General features: G+C 41.6%; 1 protein-coding gene across 2 annotated transcripts in view; it reads left to right on the top strand.

Moving 5' to 3' along the window:
* Positions 1 to 1,427: 1,427 nt before the first annotated feature.
* The window catches only part of ADGRL4 (adhesion G protein-coupled receptor L4), an 88,000-nt gene continuing 64,385 nt past the window's right edge, over positions 1,428 to 25,042 (top strand). The window contains exons 1-3 of one of the 2 annotated variants that reach the window (XM_077928551.1): positions 1,428 to 1,620; positions 1,942 to 2,133; positions 3,740 to 3,904. In XM_077928551.1, the coding sequence (XP_077784677.1) occupies positions 2,007 to 2,133; positions 3,740 to 3,904 (292 nt within the window). In that variant the 5' untranslated portion in view covers positions 1,428 to 1,620; positions 1,942 to 2,006. Of the gene's footprint in view, positions 2,134 to 3,739; positions 3,905 to 25,042 lie in introns of both variants that reach the window. The other variant, XM_028733001.2, reaches the window with a different exon arrangement.

The raw sequence follows: 25,042 nt of genomic DNA on the forward strand, positions 1-25,042 counted from the left end.
TACAGAGTTGGCAAACTTCCATGTGTAGTGACAGAATGGCTGCAGTTGTGAGATGTGTTTTGTCTCGCATAGCCTTTCAGAACATCTTTTTTCAGAAAAACAGTAGTGCCCACCCAAATGGGCTCCTGTCTTCCATAAACGTAGGAGAGAAGGTCATGTAGATGGATCTGAGAGGCCTGAATTCTGTGGTGACCAGTTGGATATGGCTCTCAGATATCCAGAAGGAATAACTCTTTCACCTCAGCAGGGAAAACTAACTAGGGATAAGTCAGGTTTAGGGGCATAAGCTATGGATGTTCCAGGAGAAAGTGACCCAGCCGATGGAGCCAAGCTTACCAAGACAAGCTGTTAGGTGAAGAGAGCACAGGTGTGGTATTTCAGGGTCTGCCTACCACACCTCACATTCTGCTGCTTGAGGTGCAGATAGCACTGGCAAGCTGTTAGAAGACAGAACTGTATGTACCATGTAACCCTAGATGCCCCATAAGCTAGCCTCCTGCCTTCAGGTGCAATGGAAGATGAGGTCCGGTAAACAGTGCTGAAGGCCTCCAAAGTCTAAAGCCTGGCCTGCCATCAGGATGGGAGCTTCCAGCAGTTCTTTTGGAGTTATAACTAAGTGTGGTTTTCACAATGCAAAGTCACCCATGACTGTGAAGCTGGTCCACACCTAGCACCACACCCAGTTGCTGCCTATCCTCAAAAGAAAAAGTTGTGTTGTTCTATTCTTGGGAACTGTGCACTCCCTGATAATATCATTTATTGACTTCATACACTATTTTTACTTTGTTTTTTTTAAAAAAATCCAACACAGTACAGAAAAATTCTGCATGTAGGAAAAAATAGTGTGTGTGTGTGTGTGTGTGTGTGTGTGTGTGTGTGTGTGTATATATTTCAATAGATTGAGACACTCAAGTAATCCTAAAAGTTCTAAGCATTTCTTTTCCGCACATCATCTTACCTTGAACAGCTGAGTTTTTGCAGCTGAGTTCCAGTAAAATCAAAGGTCCAGAGATAATACTATAAGATAGCAGCAGCAGCAGCAAGGTCCTTTTCCCACCATAAACAAGTGGGATAGAAATATATTTTCAATTATAGTAATAACAGAATACAAAATTTGAAAGAGGTGTATAGCAGGAAGCAAAATATATCCAAGTGAAAGAGACTGGACATGTTATTGCCTGCATTATGTTGCCATACCCCCCCCCCCCCCTTCTCTGTTAGGTGTAGCAAAATTCATCTTCTCCCCACCCCCAATATTCTTTGCCACTTATCCTCTAATTATGATTACATCACCCCTTTAGGGCCTTAACATGTACCTCCCTGCTTTGAGCCTCCCTGCTGGTCCTGAAATTCCTTGCTGCACATTTGGCTTCCTGCCTCCTTCCTCCCATGGCTTTATATCTTTGTTTTCCACACAAAAGAAATCTCAGTGGATTTCCTGTGCCTCCTTCTCATGCTGCTGCTCTTAAAGTGACCGAATTTCAGACTGCGATTGGGACATCTCTGGATAGCCAAGGAAAGCAGTCGACACGGAAGCAAACTACAGATTTCACCAACTCTTTTGGGGTGCTAGAATTCTGATTTGCTCAACCTACTTCAGGCAAGGCTGGTGGGATCCTGGTAACTACCTCACCATTTCTTAATGCTCATTTTTCATTCCTGGTCTACTCCCCACAGCTTTCCAAGTCCATTGTGATCTCCATCCACTGTGCTATCCTCAGTCTTTGGTTCTATCCCTGTATCTTTCTTAAATCTTCTTGTTGGTCCCTAACGCTCCATCTCCTCAAACTCTGTACTCATGCCTGCCTCCTGCGCCTATCCTCACTCATATTCATTCATCTGTTTGATCAAACTTTCTACACAGTTCCTTTCCTTCGCTCTCCAGCTGATTTGCTGTTCAGCATTTTAGCTCACTTCATCCTTCCCTCTAAATATTTGAAGAAGCATACGGACAGGCAAATGGCAGAATAAAGAGCTTTGGCGTTTCGCCGCGATCCCCTCTTCTAATGGGCATGTGCAACCCTTTTGCACACGATCAAACATTTTCCAGCCAGACCAGATATTTTGTTACAAAGGGATTCAAGACTGAGCACTTCTTAGAAGCACCACCCATGAAACTTCTACTGGTCCTAGGTAGGTAATTTTATTTCATGAATGGTTAAGCTGGATGTAAGAGACAAAACTGGTGGGCAGGGTGTGGAAATAGGGAAGAGAAAGTTTGGGAGATGTGGGGCACCCAAAGCACAGTAATAGAGCATCCCCGGCACCTTCTAGTAGGACTGGGATGGACCAATGGTCTGTATCTCAAGTAGTTTCTCAGGTCCAGCTTTGGAAGTTGCTAGATTTGTCAGACCCACCTTGGCAAAGAAACTCCAATGACTGCAGAAGACTGGCATGCATAGAAGTTGACGGCAAAAATCCCGTGAGCTCAAATGAATTCTGACCTTGAGAAGACAGAAATGCTATTGCATTGGTGGCGGCAGTGGTGAATGTGAATATTATCCAGTTTGTTAAACCAAGGCCACATCTCACAGATGGCCAGATTCGGAAATAATAATAAGAGGTTTTCTGTAGGGAAGAAGCACATAAATAATGCATAATGTAATAGAGGAAGGGAACAGAATTATATATTTACAAAGTTGTATAATCATGACCTTTAAAATGTTTTTGGACATTATTATTCATAGAAAGCTACTTCTTGTTTTTCCTCCAGTAATTAATCTTGGACATAAAGCACTAAGATGGTGATTCAAATATTAGAAAGTAATATTAGGGTTAGGAGAATATTGTCCAACAACTGCTTACTTTATGAAGTTTAGGCTGCAATCCTAAGCACCCTTAAAAGATAGTAAGCTCCCCTGAAGTTACAGGGATTTCGTCTGAGTAAATGGCTTGGTCTGTGTTGTTTGCATTCTGTTTCCTTTTCCTTTGTGTTAATGCATTTATTTATTTATTCAGAAAATAGATTTGCCACTCTTCAGGGAGAGAAAGGGAAGCTCAGAGTGGCTTATGTGAAATAGTAATAAAGGTTGCCATTACGGGGAAATGAATTTATACTTAATGTTTTCAAAAGCAAACTTTCATAATGCTGAAACTCGTTGCAATCACCAGACGTAAGGAGAATTTGAAAATCGGCCTGGGCTCCATTATCACACTCAAGATGAAGCAAATAGCTCAGATAGTCATACTGTAGCCTTGAAAAATGGGGAAAGTGTTCCGAAATGATACTGCTATTGTGTGTAAATGTAATCTTCCATGAAGTTACATTGTTGGACTAGTGCTATTAAAAAGTAATGTTAAAATGCTTGTTGTGGGGAGGGGAGGTGTCCTGCAGATGCACAATGTTTTTTGTCTCCTCTGTTGTGTTCTTTGGACTAAGAACTATTTGCCACTTTTGCCCTGTGCAGGGAAACATGGTAGAATTTAACACTTATAATTTATTTAAAAATACTGTGGAGCTTTGTTTGATGTGCAGTATTTTTGTGTTTACTGAACGCACTTGAAGGCTGATGCTTTTGAAGACAAATCCACATACTTGAAGGCCTAGATATTTGAGCTTAAATCATTCATTCAGCAGTAATAATTTTGTTTCCAAGCCTTGTTCAACAGGACTCTTTAGCAATAAGATTTTTCAACTTAATGCCAATTTTATTTTGTCCCAAATGTGTTTGCCTAAAACTGATTTCAGAACTCAACAACTACAAAGGCCAAACTCACATTTCTTTTAAATTCCATTTAGTGTTCATGTCCACACTGCTGGACAGTAGCTACTCCTCCCAGAACTGTACCATCCCATGTGATGAGCGTGCAAAATGTGAAGTTCGTAATGGACGCCAAGGCTGTTTTTGTAGCCCAGGATTCAGTGGGCCCGGCATAGAGAAACCAGACAGAAATGGATGTTATGGTAAGCAAGCTAATATTCATGGTGTTTCTTACAAATCATTATTTATTTTATTTTATTGGGTTATCTTTAGCAATCTCTTCTTCTGACAACCTTGTCATTCCAGCATGATTTGTAGATGTAGACACAGGAAGGTCACATGATTATTTTAGACTTTGTTCCTGGAATTCCTGCATTTTTGAATGACTTGTGGGAAACTAAATTTGTCACCAAAGTATCTCCCTTTGCTAGTGAGCTCAGGTAGTGAGCGCTGACAGGATTGGGACCCAGGTGGGACCTGTGAAAGAAAAAAGCCAAGGTGGAATGTGCATGCTCTGGGAAACTCTAGGGTTTGCAGAGTATGAGAAATATTTTAAAATATAATTAAGACATTAATGTTCACACACATATAAAGGTAAAGGGTAAAGGGACCCCTGACCATTAGGTCCAGTCATGACCGACTCTGGAGTTGCGGTGCTCCTCTCTCTTTACTGGCCAAGGGAGCCGGCGTACAGCATGACTAAGCTGCTTCTGGTGAACCAGAACAGCACACGGAAACGGTGTTTACCTTCCCGCTGGAGCGGTACCTATTTATCTACTTGCACTTTGACGTGCTTTCGAACTGCTAGGTGGGCAGGAGCAGGGACCGAGCAACGGGAGCTCACCCCGTCACGGGGATTCGAACCGCCATCCTTCTGATCGGCAAGTCCTAGGCTCTGTGGTTTAACCCACAGACACCCAAACAAATCAATGAGGAATTAGCATGCTCAGTGGCCATGGGGGCGGGGAGAGTCACTTGGAAAGGAAAAGCAGAAAAGATGGAGTGGGAATGGAATAGAGTATTCTGGTGTGGGCTCTGGCTAGCTGGCTGGATCCCTGAGGCTAAATGGCTAGGTAGCAACAAAAGTCATGAGACGAAGAAAGTGGGGGGGGGGGAGGGTTGCACAGCCTCAAAACTGTTCTTTGAAAAACTTTAACAAATGAAGCCTGGGATAGCTCAGTTGGTAGAGCTTAAGACTTTTCATCTCTGAGTCATGGGTTCAAGCCCCACACTGGGTAAAATATTTCTGCATTGCAGCGGGTGGCCCTTGTGGTCTCTTCCAACTCTGATTCTATATACAGTCATACCTTGGAAGTCTAACAGAATCAGTTCCGGAAGTCCAAAACATTCAGAAACCAACACGCAGCTTCTGATTGGCTGCAGGAAGCTCCTGCAGCCAATCGGAAGCCAGGGTAGCCCCGTTGGTCGTTTGGGTTCCAAAAAAAGTTCACAAAATGGAACACTCACTTCCGGGTTTGCGGCGTTTGGGAACCAAAACGTCTGAGTGCCAAAGTGTTCGGGATCCAAGGTATGACTGTAGTTTGTACAAAATACTGAAAGGCTTGATTTATTTCAGTTGAAGATTGCTTCGGATATCCTACCGAGCCAACATCTCTCAAAAGAAATGTGGGGCTTTTTCAGTCTTCTATAACGACTCTCTTATTTGATGAAGTTTGATTGTTAGCATCATTTTGATGCATCTCCTCTTTCTTTGCTTCTTTCGAATAGAGCCCCGGATAGGAGGACTCAGGTTAGGAAGTCAGGATGGTCTCCAACTGTTGGTGTTGATCCCTCTCTCTTTCCCCTCACTTAAAGCATTAATTTTTGAGAGTTTGCCTTCATGTAGAATACCTGAGGGGATTTCACAGGAAGATCAAATGCAATGGATGAAAGTAGCTCACGTTCTTAGAGGGGTCCCACCAGGTTCTCACTGGATTTCACCTAAATAAAAATGGAAAGTGAAAAATGATGAGAGAAAGTCCTCCGTGGGGAGTTCCATTCATACTTGCTCCACTGTTGTTTCCCTGCCAGAGCAAGCCTGTGCTTTCTTACTCAGACAAAAGTCATACCTTGTTCAATGAGGCCTGCTCCCAGGAAAGTGCCCAGAGGATTGCAAGCTTTTCTGTTCATGACCCCCCAAACCATATTGACCCATTTGTTTTTAAATGTCCGATGTTTTAGTTCTTCAGTATCTGTGAATAATAAATATATGGGGAGCTACAGGGATCCATTCCAGACATTCAAATTAATGTGCATTGGTTGGGATACAGCATGTTGCCCCTACACCCATTCCTTATCCATAAATACTGAAATAATTTCCATTTTCCGTGAATACTAATACTCAACTATGCATTCCTAAACAGACTTTTGCGTGGACAAAAGAAAAGAGCCCAAGGTGGACGAAATGGCCCTCCCAAAACACATTGAATCATAGAATTGTAGAGTTAGAAGGGACCCTGAGGATCATCTATTCCAACCCCCTGCAATGCAGGAATATGCAGCTGTCCTGTACGGGGATCAAACCTGCAGTCAGGACTATATTCTAACCAACTGAGCTATCCAGACATGACAGGATCAAGGACAGAACAGTAAATCATCTAACTGTATTAATCCATCTCCTTGGGCCAAGTTTAGTCAACAGGCATACACACAAACACATGAAATAAAAATTATGGAAAGATAAATGAGTTTTAGGTTGCCTGTGTATTCATAGCTTCTAGAAATCTGATAGTGACAAAGGTATGGGGGGGGGAATATTACACAAAATGACGCTGTTTCTAGAAGGTGAAATACTGTCATAGTCAGTCTAATCTCTGTTTATAACGGAAAAGGAGAGGACAATTACTATATTCGTGTGGTAGCCTACATGGCTGACTGGAATGGATTTTATTGGAATGGAGTTACCCTGAAAGCAATTTTTCATATCATGTTCCTGTCATTGAGAAACGCGTTTATCAAGTGATGAGTCTTTAATTTTCATGTGATCACATGAATTTGTTACTACTCCAAATCCCTTATATTCACCACTGTGTGAAAGGGAAGAGGGGGTGGGGTCTTCTGTCACACAGCAAAAGAACTAATGCAAGCCAAATACATGCTTAATTATTCCATGAAACCAGGAATGACTGAGCTGTGCCCCTCCCGTCAGCATGGCCAATGGTCAGAGATTATGGGAGTTGTAGAGCATTGAAATCTGAAGCTCCTGGATTGTGGGAAGTTTTAAACTAACATTAACAAATGTGATACATTACACAGAGAGAGAGTGTGTGTGTTTTTTCTTAAAAAAATATTTAGGGGTACCGTCATTTTGATTCAAGAAAATCAACAAATCAAATTCAAATCGGGGTAAATAAATACAGTAAATGAACAAAAGTACAAAGATTCACAAAATGCGTACCCCCCCAGAAAAAAGCACTGCACGCACGCGCGCACACGCACACACACTGCTAGTTTAAAATTTAAGCATACAAAATCTGGCCTTTGAAATTTGCTGCCTCTGGGCAAATGGACACCTCTGGTCATTTCAAACCATCTGCCCTGCCCAAGCATGGCATGACGGAGATTGGGATTGCTCTGATAGTAGGTAGTGACTGAAGACAAAGCCCTTTCAGTGGTGGCTGTGGGTACTTTCCCAAGGTTACTTGTTTTTAGGTGCTAGTTAGAGATTATTTCATTCTTCTCACACTACTTTAAAGGATGAATTATGTGCACTTAACTGGGAGTAAATCCCATTGAACTGTTTCTGTTTGCCTAGCCTTTGTCTCTTTTATTTTGGATATACTGTGTTTTTTTGTTGTTTGGTCACTGTTTTATTGTGGTTTATGGTCAAGAACATCTTCACTGGCTTTGGCAAGGTGAATTGTCTCCTGCATTAGAGAACTCCAGGACACCATTTTAAATTTCCCCACAGTACCCCATAGTGAGTTATATAGGTTGGTGGCTCCCAGGGCCCACATCAATGGTGGTCCCTGGCAGAGTTCATGAGCCCCAGCAGTTGCCCAAGCTTTCTGGGTGAAGGTGGGTAAGATAGTAGGAAATTTCGGTAAATGGTTTTTACTGAAAAAATTTCAGGAATAACAAAGCTACATATAGCATATCTGTTTTCAATTCATAGTCTTTTCTACAGGTTGGTTACATTTGGTGTGAGACACTGTTATCGTGGGCATTGTGATTTTGTGGAGGGAGAAGCGGAGGAAAGAATGGGGTAATGTTATTTCCACTTTTTGCATAGTGGAAATCATTCGTTCATTCGTTGGTTTTCATTGGTGGTGCAGGAAATATTATTGGGAAGCAAAAAAAGGGCATTTTTTTAAGGCAGTGGATCGCACAACTCAGCTAATCTTCTTTGTAGTCTTCTAAGAACATATTTACCATCTGCTTTTAATTGGATAAGATCTTAAAAGGATTAAAAGATAGTCAGGTTAGTTATTAGCTTGAAGCTAACATAAGTGGAGCAATGCTGTGACTTAATGATATGTTAGATCTTGGAGTGTGAGTGTTTCTCCTCTACTTTTTTCCTAGGAAGGGCTTCTGGAGATAAATGCCTGTTACTCTTCAATTTATAACGTTTGCTTGCTAGTACAACAGTCCTTCTGTTATCATCAATGCAGATTCTCTTTCATGTACGCATATAAGCCGCAGCTCGCCAAATGACACACACAGTGCAAGCATGTTAGTTAGAGAGGTGGCAACGCTCACTGTTGCTGTCATTAGCAGCAATTTAACAATTTTGCACCTGTTCAGTAATAGCTGGCTTTTAATGATATCCTTAATGATGTTATTTAAATACCTCCCTTCTCCACTCTTAACTCTGGAGCTTTGTGTTGATATAATCAAGGAAGCTGTAGTAGCTATTGGTTTCAGAAGTAACATTCAACCTTTTTTAAACAAAGGATCTGTATGGTTTTTCTGAAAGCAAAAAGAGGTTGAACTGACAGTTGTCAGTTTAATTCATTTAATGTGTATACTGCTATGAAACTGGTTTTTACTCTTTAAAGAGACAGTGATTCAATAACGCAATCTGTCTTCTCCAGATTGTCCATGAAAGGAACTTTGTCGAGTAGGATAATTCAAGTAGGGAATGGGATCTAAAGATCAATGTGCTGTGTTCCATGTTAACATCATTCAGAGCAGACTCAGTGAAATGAAAGGGCATGACTAACATAGGCCCATTCATTGCAATGAGTCTCCTCTGAGTAGAGATGGAAGGATCTGTCTTTTTTGTTTCTCCGAGATTCTCATTTTTTCGATCTTAAGAACAGATCTCAACATTTTTGCAGCTAATAGCAAATTTTATTTTAAAAATTATTGTGCAAGTTCTGCAGCACCATGCTGCAAATTTTTAAAAAGCATTTTTAAAAAGGCAGTTATCAAAAATATAAAAAGAGCAGATGAAGCCAAAGACACCAGCAAAGGTCACATTTAAACAAATGTTGTAAGATGAGCCATGAATAAATATATCCTAATCTTATCGTTATTCTTTTAATGTGGTGATTGCTAAAGTTGCCAAATGCACCAGGGAGGTATGGTTCAGTTTTCAGGATGGAAAGACTCCTGTTCAATGCTCTAGAAAGCCAACACTGCTCACAATATTGGGAACCAGGGCAGACGGCCTTCTTGGTAGTGGCGCCTTCCCTGTGGAACACCCTCCCACCAGATGTCAAAGAGAACAACAACTACCAGGCTTTTAGAAGACATCTGAAGGCAGCCCTGTTTCGGGAAGCTTTTAATGTTTGATGTATTATAGTATTTTAATATTCTTTTGGAAGCCGCCCAGAGTGGCTGGGGAAGCCCAGCCAGAAGGGTGGGGTATAAATAATAAATTATTATTATTATTATTATTATTATTATTATTATTATTATTAAACAGGGGTGGAAAACCTTTGTCCTTCCAGACGTTGTTGGACTACAACTCTCATCATCCCTTGCCACTGGTTGTGCTGACTGGGGTTTATGGGATTCGGAGTCCAACATAATCTGGAGGGCCAGAGGTTCCCCATCCCTGTCATACATAATAGGGAAAACAAGGCCACCCAAATCTCATAGGTGCAGATTTTTAGGAGGATTGCTGTGGATAATGTGTGTGTTCGTGCGTTTGCTAAAATCATGAAGAAAGCTGATGGTGATGTTGGATGTGAAAGAGGATGGTAAGGAGTCAGATGACAAATTCAGATTAGAGGACTGAGCTGCTTCTTTAAATTGCAATTACAGCTTTAGGCAGTGGCGTAGCGTGGGTTGTCAGCACCCGGGGCAAGGCAAGTAATTTGCGCCCCCTAACCCATGGATTTGCGCCCCCTAACCCGTGGATTTGCGCCCCCTAACCTGTGGATTTGCCCTAACCCCAGATGTTGCGCCCGGTGCGGCCGCCCCCCCCCTGCACCCCCCACGCTACGCCACTGGCTTTAGGTATGAATATAAACCACATCTAAATTACAGAGAAATGGAACTTCCGTGCAGCAGATAACCCAGATCCAGAAAAATAATTCAGACTCGACTGAATAACAGTAGGTGACAAAGAAATGCAATGTTTGGGAATTTCCCCTCCTATATTAGGGATAAAAAAGGCTGACATACTTGCAGCTTTCCGGTACTGTTGTATAGTTTTACTGCTGGCTGCCTGATGACTGCTGACTGCCAATTTGCTGTTTTGCTGGCACAATATTGAAGTAAACAGCGTGATCACAGTGTTTACTTTAACTTTCTAAAATATGGCAGGACAATGAAGCTGAGCTGTTTGTTCTGCACAGGCCGGCAGGCAGGAAGGGGAAGAGACAATAGCCACAAGAATCCCTTGTAAACGTCAGTCGCAATTTACACTCTGAGAGATGAATCAATCTCCACACTAGCAGCTCATCCAGCTATAGTGCCATATAAAGTTGGGGCTCTGAAAGGCCATCATGTCTCTCCTTTCCAACTGCACAGCAATTATATTTGCCAGAGTTTTTGAAGTAATTGTACAGCCTGTGTATATGTAACCACAGCTGTCCTGCTACAATGATTTCCCAGACACAGCAAAGATATTTTGAAAAGCACAGGCTGCACATAATACATGAAAACTCAGAACTCCCCCCCCCCGCCCTTCCAAATACCAATCAAGTCAGTTTATCTAACTTTAAGATCTCTCAAAACTCAGTGTTGGGTTTAGGGCAGTGTAGGCAGTTCCCACGTACAGGGTGCCTAGCCATGGAAGCACAAAAGTAGTAGGAATAATAATAATATTTATACAGGTACCTACTGAAAAGATCCATTAAAAAGCAACTGCACCCAAAGGAATTATTGTGAACATAAGAAATATTTAAGAGGGGAGCCACAAAATTTTGTCTTCACTCACATGCCATATTACCAAAGACCGCCCCTGCAAAACTTAAAGTGTTAACTGATTCCACTGGAATACAATGTGTTTTCAGCAAGTATTAAGATAGTGCTTTTCAAATTCCTGAAGGACTGTTGCCTTGTAAAAAGGCAAGGACTTGTTCTCTCCTAATCCAGAAGGTAGGGCTATATATAATGGACCCTAAGTTACACCAGGGTCGATTTCAATTGAGCATTAGGATAAATTTATTGACAGTTTACAGTGCAACCAATTAGTTGTAGGGGTGATGACTTTGCTGTAGCTGGAACTTCAAAAAGCTGGATCTCTTTGCCCTAGCTTAGATCTTCAAACAGAGATGGATAGCCAACTGTTGGGGGCGCTCTGCATTGAGGAAGATGGCCTACAAGACCCCACCCAACACTATGATCACATAGACACCATATATTTTAAGCACCCAGCTTCCCCCAAACAATCCTGGGAACTGTAGTCTGTTAAGTGTGCTGAGAGTTGTGGGGCAAACTATAGTTTACAGAATTCTTTGGGGGCATGCCATGTATTGCATGCATGTGATCTAGGTCAAAGTTATACATTTAATGTACATAAAATGTATGTTTGAATTCATTGTATTTGGAATACTCTAAAGAGGTTACCTTTAAAAAGTTTCACTCTGGCAGAAGCTGATCTGAATTAAGCTAGCTGGTGACTCGTCACTGGAAACAGGAGCAGCAGAGCTCTCACAGAAGGAAGCTGAAACTTGAGAGAAGTCAGTGTGTGCTTGTTGGTGATGGCTAGTGTAGCTTTGCAGACAAGCTCTGCAATGCTGAACAAACTTAGACTGCAACAAAATGGAGAATGGAAGAAGCTGAGAGGAAAAAACAACAACGCATACACAGGAAAGAGACCCAATAAATTCAAGCAGATACTTTGCTTTTGTCCCTGGCATAACTATTTTGAGTATTAGGACGCAACTGAATCAATAAAAAATAAGTACAGTGGTACCTCGGGTTAAGTACTTAATTTGTTCTGGAGGGCCATTCTTAACCTGAAACTGTTCTTAACCTGAAGCACTACTTTAGCTAATGGGGCCTCCTGCTGCCGCCGCACTACCGGAACACGATTTCTGTTCTCATCCTGAAGCAAAGTTCTTAACCCGAGGTACTATTTCTGGGTTAGCGGAGTCTGTAACCTGAAGCGTATGTAACCTGAGGTACCACTGTATTTCAATAAGTTGACTAGTTATGATAGAAAATAGTAGGATTTGAATATTTTTGTTCTTTAATTTGTATGTGTAACCAGAACTCGGTGATATACACACAAAGTATATTTTCTTGGAGCACATAAAGAATATGTTCTAAGATCTTGAAGGATCTAAAGATTGTAAGCTGGGAAAGCATTCTCTCTCTGCATGACTTCCCTGGGAGAGCCTCTACCACTCAGTGTAGATGATGCTAAGGTAGAAGGACCACACTGGTGTGACTCAGTATCAAGCAGCTCTTAATATCTTCTTTCTATGATATGTCTGGTCTTTCTCTTATGAGAAACATGTGGGCTGAATGTCTAACCTAGCTCACATCACCTTAGCCTGAGGTTACAAGCTGGTTCTTGCCAAGTCTGGCCCGAGGCATAGCTCCACAGCATGGAACTGTAAAAGCATTCCGAAAGCTAGTGATTATGGAGGCTCTTCACACTAATTCTCTTCTCAACCTGAGTTCAGACAGACTCTTGTAAGGGTTCCCTGCATGCTTGGAATTTTATCAGCATCTACAAAAAGAGTTGCAGTTGAGAAGGCGGCCCTCAATAGGTCAATTAGAACATTCCTTACTTGGAAGACAAAAAGGGGACAGTTTGATTTTATAGCAGTCTTCTGATTTTAACTCAATAGCTGCTTACCAGTTAAGCAACACACAGCAAAGTGGTTTATTAAATATGAGGCAATAAGTCCTTCAAGATAACCAAGTGATACAAAGACCAAAGACTGACTCTCCCCTTTCTTTCTTTCTTTCTTTCTTTCTTTCTTTCTTTCTTTCTTTTCTCTCTCTCTCTCTCTCTCTGTGTGTGTGTGTGTGTTTATTTTACTTTTTTAAAACCACATCTTCAGGAAGTTTAGTAGAAATGGTTCTTTTAGATAACATTGAAATAAAAACAGAGTCCTGAACTACGTAAAGGCCTCTTATGATTTTTATCATAATAAAACACAGGACTTCCAAATTGCCAAAGTGCAGTAGTCGGTCCCACTCTCTTTCACTTAATTAAACAGCCTGGCTAAGCCACAGCTCTGAGTTTCAGAAAAGTAAATTCTTACAGTTTGGAGCTAGTTACTTTGTCTCAGGAAATGTTTTCAAGACGAGGCCTAGGGATGGGGAAGAAATTCAATTCAGTTTGCATAAACACATATACTAGAGTAAAGATTGCATTAAAATGCCTGTGTGTGTGTGTGTGGTAAGAACATACAATGCGTTTTTGTATCAGGGAAAAATTGCTTAGTGAAAATATACATTAAGCAAAATTGCATACAAAATTTTGTATATTTGGAGAGATTTGCACTAAAATGCTGGTTGATTTTCATGGCAACTTTTTAAAACAAATGGCACAAACTGATGTGGAAATGTAGTGAACAGAGAGGAATCATAATTGACAGGGCCACTTATCCCTAAGAAGGGCACAGGAGGACCCCTTCAGGTTTAAGAATTTGGGTGATGTTTACTTTGGCAGAATAGGTGAACCAATCCAGTTTCCCTCATAGGAAACTAGATAGGCTGAAAAAGTCAAGTTTATTTTTTGCGCTCACATTATTTATGAAGGGAAGCTTGCAGGAAATTAGAAGCAAATGATAACTGCACAGTGAAAGTTGGTTCATTAGCCTTGCAACACAAAGGAAAAACAAGGTGTTTGAGTAAGGAACCTCAGGCCTGGGAGCTGAATGTAGCCCCCCAAGCCTCTCCATCTGACCTGGGGTATTTGCCTCAGACCACACTCCCTTCCCAATCACTTCTTCTACTGGCCTGGCCTCACACCCTCTTTGAATGTTTCTGCTTGGCTGGAATGTGTCCTTGAAATCGGCTCCACTTTTTTGTGGGGACGGGTTGCAGTCAGGCCTCCTGGCCACCCCACTCAGCGGGCGGATGGGACGGCATCCCGCGTCATTCTAGGGGAGACCGCGGCCACACCATGTAGCCAGGCGACCAATCAAGTCGCTTCAGGGGCGTGGTTAGGGCCAATTTAAGCTGCGGTGCAACTCTGAGGCTTCCCTTTCAGCCTCGTGCATTAACAATAACTTAAAATTCTGTGTCCTTGTGTCTTTATTCTCCTGGGGGGGTGGCTCGGGGGCCTTGACACACAACTCTAATAATGCCTCTTGCTTGCAGATAGAAGACAGTCCATGTAGAAACTAGTCTACTGAATAAAAGGTATCATGTGGATTTATGATTCTGCCCACTTTTGTCTCTGCCCCACCCACTTCTGGCATGTGGCCTGTGAAAGGTTTTCCATATGAGAATGTGGCCTTCAGGCTGAAAAAAGCTTTCCATACTCCTTATCCAATACTGCAGCTTATTCTTGAAGATATGTTGCTTCTATTGAACTAAGAAGGAACAATGCTAAAAATGGTTGGATCTGCCTATTTTTGGCTATGGCTCCACCTACTGTTGGCCTTCCTCTCTCCTACCCTACCAGTCCCAATGGACACGAACTACCACTGCCTAAATGATAAGCAATGTCTGAGTACAGGTTGCAATTTAGACTCCGTAGCCACCATTAAATAAAATAGTTTTAGATTTGACTTTTAAAAAATGAATGACTTGCAATTTAGGGAATCCAGGGGAAATAGATAATTTTCACTACATCCTCACTTTAGAAATTAAATGTTGTTTTTGAATGTTAATTTTCAGATGTCTTCGTTCTTCACACCTACCCCTTGCCAATTACTACAAACATTTCTGCTTTCTTCAATTTAACTTAATGTAGTTACATTGCCACAACATGAGGGATTGCACATTTGCAATGCCATATGAATCCTGTTAGGGACATGGGTAGCGCTGTGGGTTAAACCACAGAGCCTAGGACTTGCCGATCAGGAGGTCGGCGGTTCAAATCCCCACGACGGGGTGAGCTCCCATTGCTCGGTCCCAGCTCCTGCCAACCTAGCAGTTCAAAAGCACATCAAAGTGCAAGTAGATAAATAGGTACCGCTCTGGCAGGAAGGTAAACGACATTTCCGTGCGCTGCTCTGGTTCGCCAGAAGCGGCTTAGTCATGCTGGCCACATGACCTGGAAGCTGTATGCCGGCTCCCTCAGCCAATAAAGCGAGATGAGCACTGCGACCCCAGAGTCGTCTGCGACTAGACCTAATGGTCAGGGGTCCCTTTACCTTTACCTATGAATCCTGTTAGTCTTGTAGGATTGGCACAGTTCATCCACCTACAGGAGAAGCTAGAGTTGGTAAAGCATTCTTCAGCTACAACTGCTTTTTCAGTTTGAGAATAGAGGGAAGTTGAATAAGAGTCTTCCCTAAATTTGCCCTTTTAAGCTGCAGTCCTAAATACATTAACTAGGACAGGGATAGCTACTATGCTGCCCCCTTCAGATGTTTTTGGACTCCAGTTCCCATCAACACCAGTCAACATGTTCAATGACCAGGCTTGCTGAGAGCCACAGAACAACAACTGGATTCTGAAAGGCATCAGTGCTGACTTCCCCTGAACTAAGAAGTGAGTCATATTGAACACGGTAGGACTTCAAAACACAGGGATGCTCTGCTCATTATTCTGCTGCCATAGGAGCATTCTAAATTGTATAACAAGACATGATACAGAAAAGCCAGCTCCTGTTTCTTTGAAAAGAACCCACAATTTTCTATAATCGTTCTGCTATTCGTATAGATTCAGGCACATCTCTGTAATTCAACATCTTTAACCTTTTGCCAATTGTTGTTCCATTTCCGAAGGGAAGTGTCTGTTTTCTACTTCTTGAGTCAATCAGATTAAGTTTAAAGAGGATGTTCTAGGATTTGCTTAAGAAATCATAAATGTATTAACCGAACATCAGGTTTATCTTGTACCTACCTGAGAAACATATTGTTCCATTGACAAATAGCAGTGTAAAGAAGAGCCATTTCAATGTCCGTATGCAGCAAGTAGTACTATTTCCATAGTTTCCAGATCTGAAATGAAGTCAACGAGTGTGTAAGCAGAAGGTGTTATGCATGCTCATTTGATTGTATGTGCACGAATACAGTTTTCAAAATATCTATGAGCAATGAACTCATTCTCCAAATGCCTGTCCTGCTGCAGCCAAAATGGCAAAATTCACCCAGATGCCATTTTTACACCTGAAAATCAGGGCATGTCAGGGATTTTCCTAACATATGGCAAGCCTAATCATCCACATACAAAGAGAAGGCATCAGCATGCTCAGGGGAACCCTGATGCAAATGCGAAATAAAATAAAAATTGAGGAGGGGAAAAATATGGGGGGGGGCGTTTAAAAAACCCCAAAATCCTAATGATGACTAAGAACGCTGAGTGGGTACAGATTGCTAACTGTTTGTCAGGGAGAGAAAGGGGAAAATTGAGGGGTAGAAGGGATGGAATAGAGTATTCTCAGAAAAGTGTGTGCTTGTCTGGAACCCTGAACAGGAGCACTGTTCCACTCTGAAACATATTCTTGAAGGTGCCACTTTTTTCATAAAGCAACTTTTGATCTTGAAATATGACTGCCAGTTTCAAAAGGAGAATATAAATTTCTTAGCTAGCTGTACTCCACACTATACCACCTGAAGGCATTTTTAAAACTTGGATGCACTAGGTTCTTATGCTTTAAACAATTATCTAACGCAGTGTTATTGGGCTACTGTACAGAGTACCACCACCTCTTTCTTTGATGCTCATGGCAGTCATTTTGTGCTGGCTCCCACATTACATTTATCAAGGTATGTGTACCAGCACACCATCCCCCCCCCCCAAAAAAAAGCACAGCCTATAAATGAGGTAATTGGAGTTTGCCAAAATCTTTTCCTAACTAATCCACTTAATGGCACTCCTTTTTCTTGTTTTAAGATGGGGCTTGATTTGGGGTTATGCATAGACTCTTCTTCTAAAAGCTCATTTCCAAACCCCTTTCTCTTTGCCTCTAGCCATCTCCCACTACAGCTTGAACATGCCACTTTGGAGAATTACAGCCTACGGTTTGAAAAGACAGTACACAACTTGTGGAGTAGACAGTTTCTAATACAAACTGATTCTGTGGCAATGGTAGCTGCAATAATGGGTTCTATGTATATTGGAAGGTCAAAGGAAACAATAGATGTTTGGAACAAATTTGTTCTTTCACCTTGAACTCTTCCCATAGTGTGGGAAGGAAACTGCTGGTTTTGTTTTGCTTGGAGGATGAGGAAACTTAATAATCTGCCTCCGTTGTTGAAAAGTGGGATCTTATGGGAATTACTTCAGTTGCATGATAGCCTATGTAAGAGTTTGGAGTATTCGTGTCATCACTGACTATAAACATAGAAGAACAGAAACTCAGGGCTGTACTTATTTTCAATAGATTCAGTACAGATTTCTTTATATTGATATTAACGAAAATACACAACCCTCTACTGCATCCAGAATGCTTTATAGTTCTTAATGGATTGAGTCATGCAACCATTGAGTTAAAAGGATCTAAAAACTACCTCAACTTTTCATTGTGAAAGGGCAGCAGGTCTATCACCTGTCTTCCATATCATCTGTCCTCATCCATCCTGGCTTAGCTGTGTCCTTAAATTTGGTTTATTCTGGCTATAGTTTCCTCCTTGGGAAGACTAACTGTCATGGATAAGGTTTATTGTGGCCATGCTGCTTTCAGTTTGGTCACATTTACCCCCACCCACCGCTGTATGGCAATAGCAGGAGAATAATTGGCTGTAACTTGTTTGATCCTCTCATTTTTTGGAGTACTTTAGTGACTCTTTTTGATAGCTACTGTAGATCCCTGCAGACTTCTGGAAAGAGATGCAAACAGTGGCTTGTTCTATTTACGCAAGGTTTTAATTAATTATATGGTTTTAAAAACACCTTTGCCTCCTCCATGTGTGTCGTTTCACCACTGCGGAGATGATTAATGGGTTCTTTTCCTTTTATGCTTGGAGTGGGTGTAATGTTGTCTGCATTTGGTGTAGGGCATAGATCACATGAAGACAGCATACACACAGCTTGCACACACACAAAAATTTGTACACAAATAGTTCATGGAGGTCAAGGATGGAGCACGCTATCCCAAGCCCCATCCGCTCATTGATTGCATCAGGATTTTAGCCCTCTCTGCAGGACTATATCCATTGTAAGATACGTATGGTCAGTCTTCGAACAGCCTGTTAAAAACAATGAAACTCAAGCTTAAATCCACATGTACAGAACAGTTTTGTACAAGCCAAAGTGAGAACTCAATTCTTTTTGTTATGATTTAATGTTGCACATTTGTTACCTAGACACAAAGATCTTGTTTTTGCAAGAAGGAAAATGAAACTTGCCCCCAAAACACACACCACAATAAATGGCTATTTTCTCCCAAACAGTTGAATCCAATCTTTGCTTACTTTAAAGGCAGCCATGTAATGGGTGCTGCAATTTGAAAGAATAGCCCGAGTGGATATGCAGCGGTTTTGATGCTTTATTCATAATGAAGGCTGTTCACATGGCCAGCCATCTAAACAAGTTATTTTGAGAGTGGACATAAGCTTCAGCAGTGACTAGCATATATCTTTATTTAATATATGTTTCTTGCAAAGAGCCTAGATTTCTTTGGAAAGAAAATGTGTCTCATACCAGCTTTGCTCAGAGAAGGGAAGAGAAATGACTCAGACAGCAAGGTCACATTGTTGCTCGCTCAAAAAAGTAGCAAGGGGAAGATTATTTCTGAAATCACATCCTGGACACTTAAGTGGAAGAACAGATGCTTTGCTATTCCACTGGCCCTGGCACATAACACTCATACAAAAACGACAATTGTGCTGACATTGATCTATTCAAAAAGGAGTTCACCAAAACAGAATAATATAGCCTAGGTAATGTAACCTCTGATTACCTATAGCTCCTTCAATTCACTTCTATTACTAATGGTATTCATAGTACTTTTTAATGTGCAGTGTTTTGCAGCTTTGGTGGAAGAGCTGCGTCTCAGTGGCAGAACATCTGCTATGAACACAGGTTCCAGTATCAACCCCCCAAAATATCCAGATAGAGCTGAGAGAAAACCCTGCCTGAAATCTGGAGTGCTACTACAAGTCAGTATAGACAATATTGAGATAGATGGACGAATGGCCTGACTCAGCATTAGACAGCTTCCTATGTTATGTCAAAGGTCCCAGTTTCTTTACTGCTAAGCATTGGGTAAAGGTAAAGGGACCCGTGACCATTAGGTCCAGTCGTGACCGACTCTGGGGTTGCGGCACTCATCTCGCTTTATTGGCCGAGGGAGCCGGCGTACAGCTTCCGGGTCATGTGGTCAGCATGACTAAGCCGCTTCTGGTGAACCAGAGCAGCGCACGGAAACGCCATTTACCTTCCCGCCGGAGCGGTACCTATTTATCTACTTGCACTTGATGTGCTTTCGAACTGCTAGGTTGGCAGGAGCAGGGACCGAGCAACGGGAGCTCACCCCGTCGCGGGGATTCGAACCGCCGACCTTCTGGTCAGCAAGTCCTAGGCTCTGTGGTTTAACCCACAGCACCACCCGCGTCCCAGCTAAGCATTGGACACTTTGGCTATGGCAACATCTGGACCATGACTGGAGATTCAGTGCACATTTAAAGCCGAACCTATCCAATTCATACTTTCTGGAACAACATGTGAACCAAAACACAGCCATCCTTCAAAACACTCTTCTGTTTTGACTAGCTTGGCCAGCTTGGCTTGCCAGTTTTGTGTTCTTCTGCTTAGAGTTTTGTCTGCATTTTTAGGGCTGTTTATTTGTTTGGTGAGTGATATTGCTGGTGTATCTTTTTTAAAAAATTGATTATTGTGTGTGTGGTTTTTTTTAATTTTGTCATACTGATTATTTTTCTTTTTATTGCCAGCAGCCTTGAGCAATATTCCACTGGAAAGATAGGATACAAATATTCTTAACAAAAAACTTAATAGTGATGTTATTTCCTTTGCTGTCAATGTTCATTCAGATGCAGTCTTTGGTGTTTGTAGGATGACATACTGAAGTGATCCTTTAGGTATCTATATAAAGAAAAGCTAGAGGGGCAATGCATATAATGTCACCATAGACAACTAAGGGTCTTATTATTCTAGGACAATCCTCACACATCTCACGCAAGAGGTCTTGAATTGAAATTGGTGCCCATCTCTCCATTATTCTGATGGGAATAACTGAGTGATCAACACTGGCTTTATATTTAGCTTTATATTTATCATGCCAAATGTACTTTCCAGGGACATTTTTATTTATTACTGAACTTGGGATACAGAAAGCTACAGTCTAGGTATGAGCAGATATACCCTTCCCTCCTTCAATTCCATTATTTTTCCATAGATTCATCCTAGATTGATTTCATTTATTATTATTTACTACATTTGTCTCCTGCCCTTCATCTGAAGTTCACAACATGAAAATACAAAATGCGGAAACAAAATACATAGTAAAACAAAACCAAAAACATCTTATAACCCACTTTCCACAAATATTAGATGCCCTGCATTCAGCTTTTCCTCTTTCTGGTATATCTTGGACAAATTCTTAAAATAAATTTCAGTGCTTGCACATGAACAGCCTCTCATAGTTTTCAGTTCGCATCCTTTTCCTGTTACTTATTATACCAATGTGCACAACTACCAATGCACCCTGATTGCAAACCAGTGCACAAAAGAAATCTTCAATGTGATGGAATGATTACATCAGTATTCCTCTTTCTGCAGTGTGTTAACTGTGGCCCAGATGTGCTTCTGCACATCAACCACAAGCAAGGGAGAAAAAGACATAACCAAAAACTGCCGCAAAGCTTGCATGCGCAAAAGACCTGAACAAAACCTGCTAATGCATGGGAAACAACTTCAAAAAATAATTTCAGATCATTCAGAATCCTAACAACTGGGGAGACATTCAGATGAGGAGAATTTCAGTGTGATCCATCTTACTGTGCAGATGTTCATTACATGTTTGCTAGAGTCATGCTCAGTATAAAATCAAGGGAGGGAGGGTTGTTCCTAGTGCATCACAAACCTAATATTTTAATGATTGAAATTTAGATATTTATCCTTATTGCAGTGGCAAGAGCAATGTGGTATAAATGTTTAATATAAAATTTAGTCAAATACGTGATATCGGTTCTGCAGTCTTATTGCATAAGCAGTTCATAGTGCATGCAGAAAGAATCTTATTTCCATAACAACCACAGTGAAAATAGGAAAACAAATAGCTTCAAATGTGTATTGACTTGAAAGTCTATTCACAGGAACACTTTTCAAAGTTAATATGACTTTCCATCTAGAGTAGTCGGAGGCAGGAACGCAGGCAGTAGCTGTTAAGTGAAAAGGAAGCTCAGATCTATTTCTTTCTAAAGTGGACATCAAGTCGAGCTTGGAGAGATTTTGGGCAGTAATTGTGAAATAGTTTTAATTGACCTGATTTCTTATTATGATAAGTTTGCCGGTAGTAAGAACTGGCCTCCCACAGTGAACTCCACCCCAGCTTTTTCAAAGCAGAGCCAAACAATTGTGCAATATTGTCACCAAGAGTTCAGTCTTCATAACATGATAGATGTTTAGCATAGGACTACAAAAGGGTTACAAAAGCCATATCCTGACTGGGGGGTCTCTGTGTGCCCAGTCTAGGAAATAGATATGAAGGGGGTGGAACATGTAAACTGACACTATTTATACAGCTGCATAGCGTAAAGGAAAGTCTCATTAGCTGAACATCGAGTACATCCTATTGTATAAACAGGTAGTTGGCTCATGCAAGCATGCCTTGTGCTTACATTGCCCTGGCAGATTCATATTGTCATTCCAAGTGTGCGTGCAGAAGAGATTATGTCCTCTTTTGGCATGTATTCTGACCTGCCTTTGGGAATAAAGTGGCAGAAATGTAAATAAATCTATAAATCAGACCAAGGCAAACAAAGCTTAACAGTCATGTAGATTGGTCCATGAAGTGCATGACAGCTCCGCTACCCACAGGTTTAGCAGCCCTGCCCTCCACAAACCAGAGACTCTACCGAGATATTTTACATGCCTGGAGAACTATCTTGGGCTTGGTGTATCTGCCAAAGCTCACATTCCATCAATGGACCACTAATGACCTCCCCCCAAGAGCCTTCTGGGTCTGCTTCTGCGCTGTTTCTTTCTCTACATCTCCCCACCTTTAGGTGAGCCAAACTAGAAGAAGCTGATCTGGTGGAGTGGAACCACAACCATAGCTTCCTGGCAGTGGTTTTCCATGAGGGGTGGAGCAGCATGGAGGGAGGTGTGCTGCTGGTGGATTGGCTCCACCAGTGCCCCCACATATAACCTTCCCCGGTATTTTGCTGTCCCCAAATATGGGCCTCAGCGCTGCCAGACAAAGGTGCCCCATGTTTTTTGGCATGGTGCGAGGCGTATACTGCTTGATTGTAGGGGGAAATCTCAAATGAGAAGCAGCAGGCAGGAGCCACCCACTTGCCTTACCTTCTACTTCTTGGCAATGGTGTGGACTTGACTCAGAGGGAGACCACATGAAAGTGCAGTGTCCAGTAGAAAGGAGATGGCTATACTCAGGGGAGGGGTCCAGTAAGGGTGTCTTGTGATCCAAGGACTGCACAAAATCTCGAACTAATACTAGACCACAAATTGTGTAGTTCTGGTGCTAAATAAATATCACATAACACCTGCCCCTTATCAATCCCAACTTTCTGCCAGTATTTGCCATTGCTTTTCTATTGCCAATTGGGTCTTACAGCTATTATTAAGCAAAAGCACTTTAATGAGAAAAGGAAAATAATTCAGTAGACTTAGATCTGCTACTAGTAAAGCTTCCTCTGTCACAGGAGATTCAATAATTAAATAAGTTGGTAATATCCTCCTTATTGAGGAGATTTAGGAAATCGTAAGGACATTATCTTATTGCAGTGTTTAACATCAGTGAAGGGAGAAGAAAAGCATTATGGCTGGTTTTATTGGTTGCAATACCCATGGAGCTTTTTCTTATTTTGAGCAGCACAGTGCTTAAACAGTTTCTATGTCTGCCTTTGCTGCAGAGGTTCATTTCTTTGGTGGTTAAAATATACATGAAACTTGCTATTAAAATGGAAGCAGTAAAGAGAATCCAAAACATTGTTCTAAATATCATCATTCCAGTATTATTCATCTATACTGTTTTGGTGGTGTTGCTTTTTTTTTTTTTTTTTTTAGTACTTATTTTAAAATAGTCTCCCTGTTGTTCAGTTACATTCCGTATCTGGTAAATAGCCTCTACCTTAATGCAATTTGATTATTAAGAGAAAAGGATACCAGTATATATTATCCATAGTAGCTAAAGAATAAACTTTATTAAATTCATTGTTCCATTCAGCTAAATTGCAAAAATACGAGAAACTGTGCACTTTGAGGGGGATTTATTGCTTCATACCCAAGACCACTTGCTTTTATTCTAGCCTTAAGAAACTATCCTCTGATTCCTAGGCCAATCATAGGCACACATTTGAAAAAGTTGGACATATCCCTCTCTTTAGAATGATACTGGGATCTTAAATTTTAAAGGGGTGATCAATGCGTGTTCAGGAAAGTACTCCTTTATATGTGTGTGTCATTATGGGCCTTTTCAGTATCCTCGAGTGAATTATTCATTGCACAACTGCTGTGTAAAGTAGGTGTCTAGGGCCATGTGTGCCAACTCTAGGGGGCCAAGGTGTCTTTGGCCCATCCATATTTGTTGGAAAGGGGCCAGTCCCCTCAATGTTGAGGGGGTGAAGGAGGCCAAGAGCTGAGTTGTGGCACAGCTTTGGTGGCCACCTCCTCCGGACAATGTGACACACACACACACAACATGTGCCGGGCCCCCTCAATCATGGGGACAACTTGTCTGGGGCTGGCATATAGTGGCTGTGATAGTCGTCCTGAATTTCTTGCGTATACTCATCTTCAGAATAGGGCTATATTCACAGCAACTCCCTTTGGGGCCTTTGGCTCCTCAGAGATATTTCAGCAGCCTTTCTGAATTTTTAGCTGTCTTTCTTAAGAAGTAAATTTCCACCCCCACAGAGCTGCAATTCCCAGAGTGGTTTAACAACCAATTCCTCTTCCTAGGGAGCTCTGGGAATTGTAGCTCTCTGAGGGCAATAAGGATCTTATAACAACTCCCAGCGCACCCAACAAACTACAGTTCCCCTATTCTTTTTTTAGGGGGGGGCCATGACTGTTTACAGTGGCATGATATGGCTTTAAATGTCTAGTGCAGATGGGGCCTTAGATTACTTGCAGTCATTTTAAGAAGACAACAGGATTTTATTTGATTTTACTAAGCATGCTTCTAAACATTCATTTTGATTTGTTTGCAAATATTTTGCTGACATTGCATCAAAGCAAGCATTATTCCACACCTTCTGGTGCATTTTATTGACACTTTCCTTATATAGTCCAATCTTTGGGGGAAATAATAATAATAATAATAATAATAATAATAATAATAATAATAATAATAATAATTTATTATTTATACCCCGCCCATCCGGCTGGGCCTCCCCAGCCACTCTGGGCGGCTTCCATAGAAACCAAAAATACACTAAAATATCACACATTAAAAACTTCCCTGAATGTCTTCTGAATGTCAGGTAGTTGTTTATCGCTTTGACATCTGCTGGAAGGGCGTTCCACAGGGCGGGCGCCACTACCGAGAAGGCCCTCTGCCTGGTTCCCTGTAGCTTTGCTTCTCGCAATGAGGGAATCACCAGAAGGCCCTCGGCGCTGGACCTCAGCGTCCGGGCAGAACGATGGGGGTGGAGACGCTCCTTCAGGTATAGTGGACCAAGGCCGTTTAGGGCTTTAAAGGTCAGCACCAACACTTTGAATTGTGC

The sequence above is a fragment of the Podarcis muralis genome, chromosome 5 (genome assembly GCF_964188315.1).
Source record: "Podarcis muralis chromosome 5, rPodMur119.hap1.1, whole genome shotgun sequence".
Lineage (NCBI taxonomy): Eukaryota > Metazoa > Chordata > Lepidosauria > Squamata > Lacertidae > Podarcis > Podarcis muralis.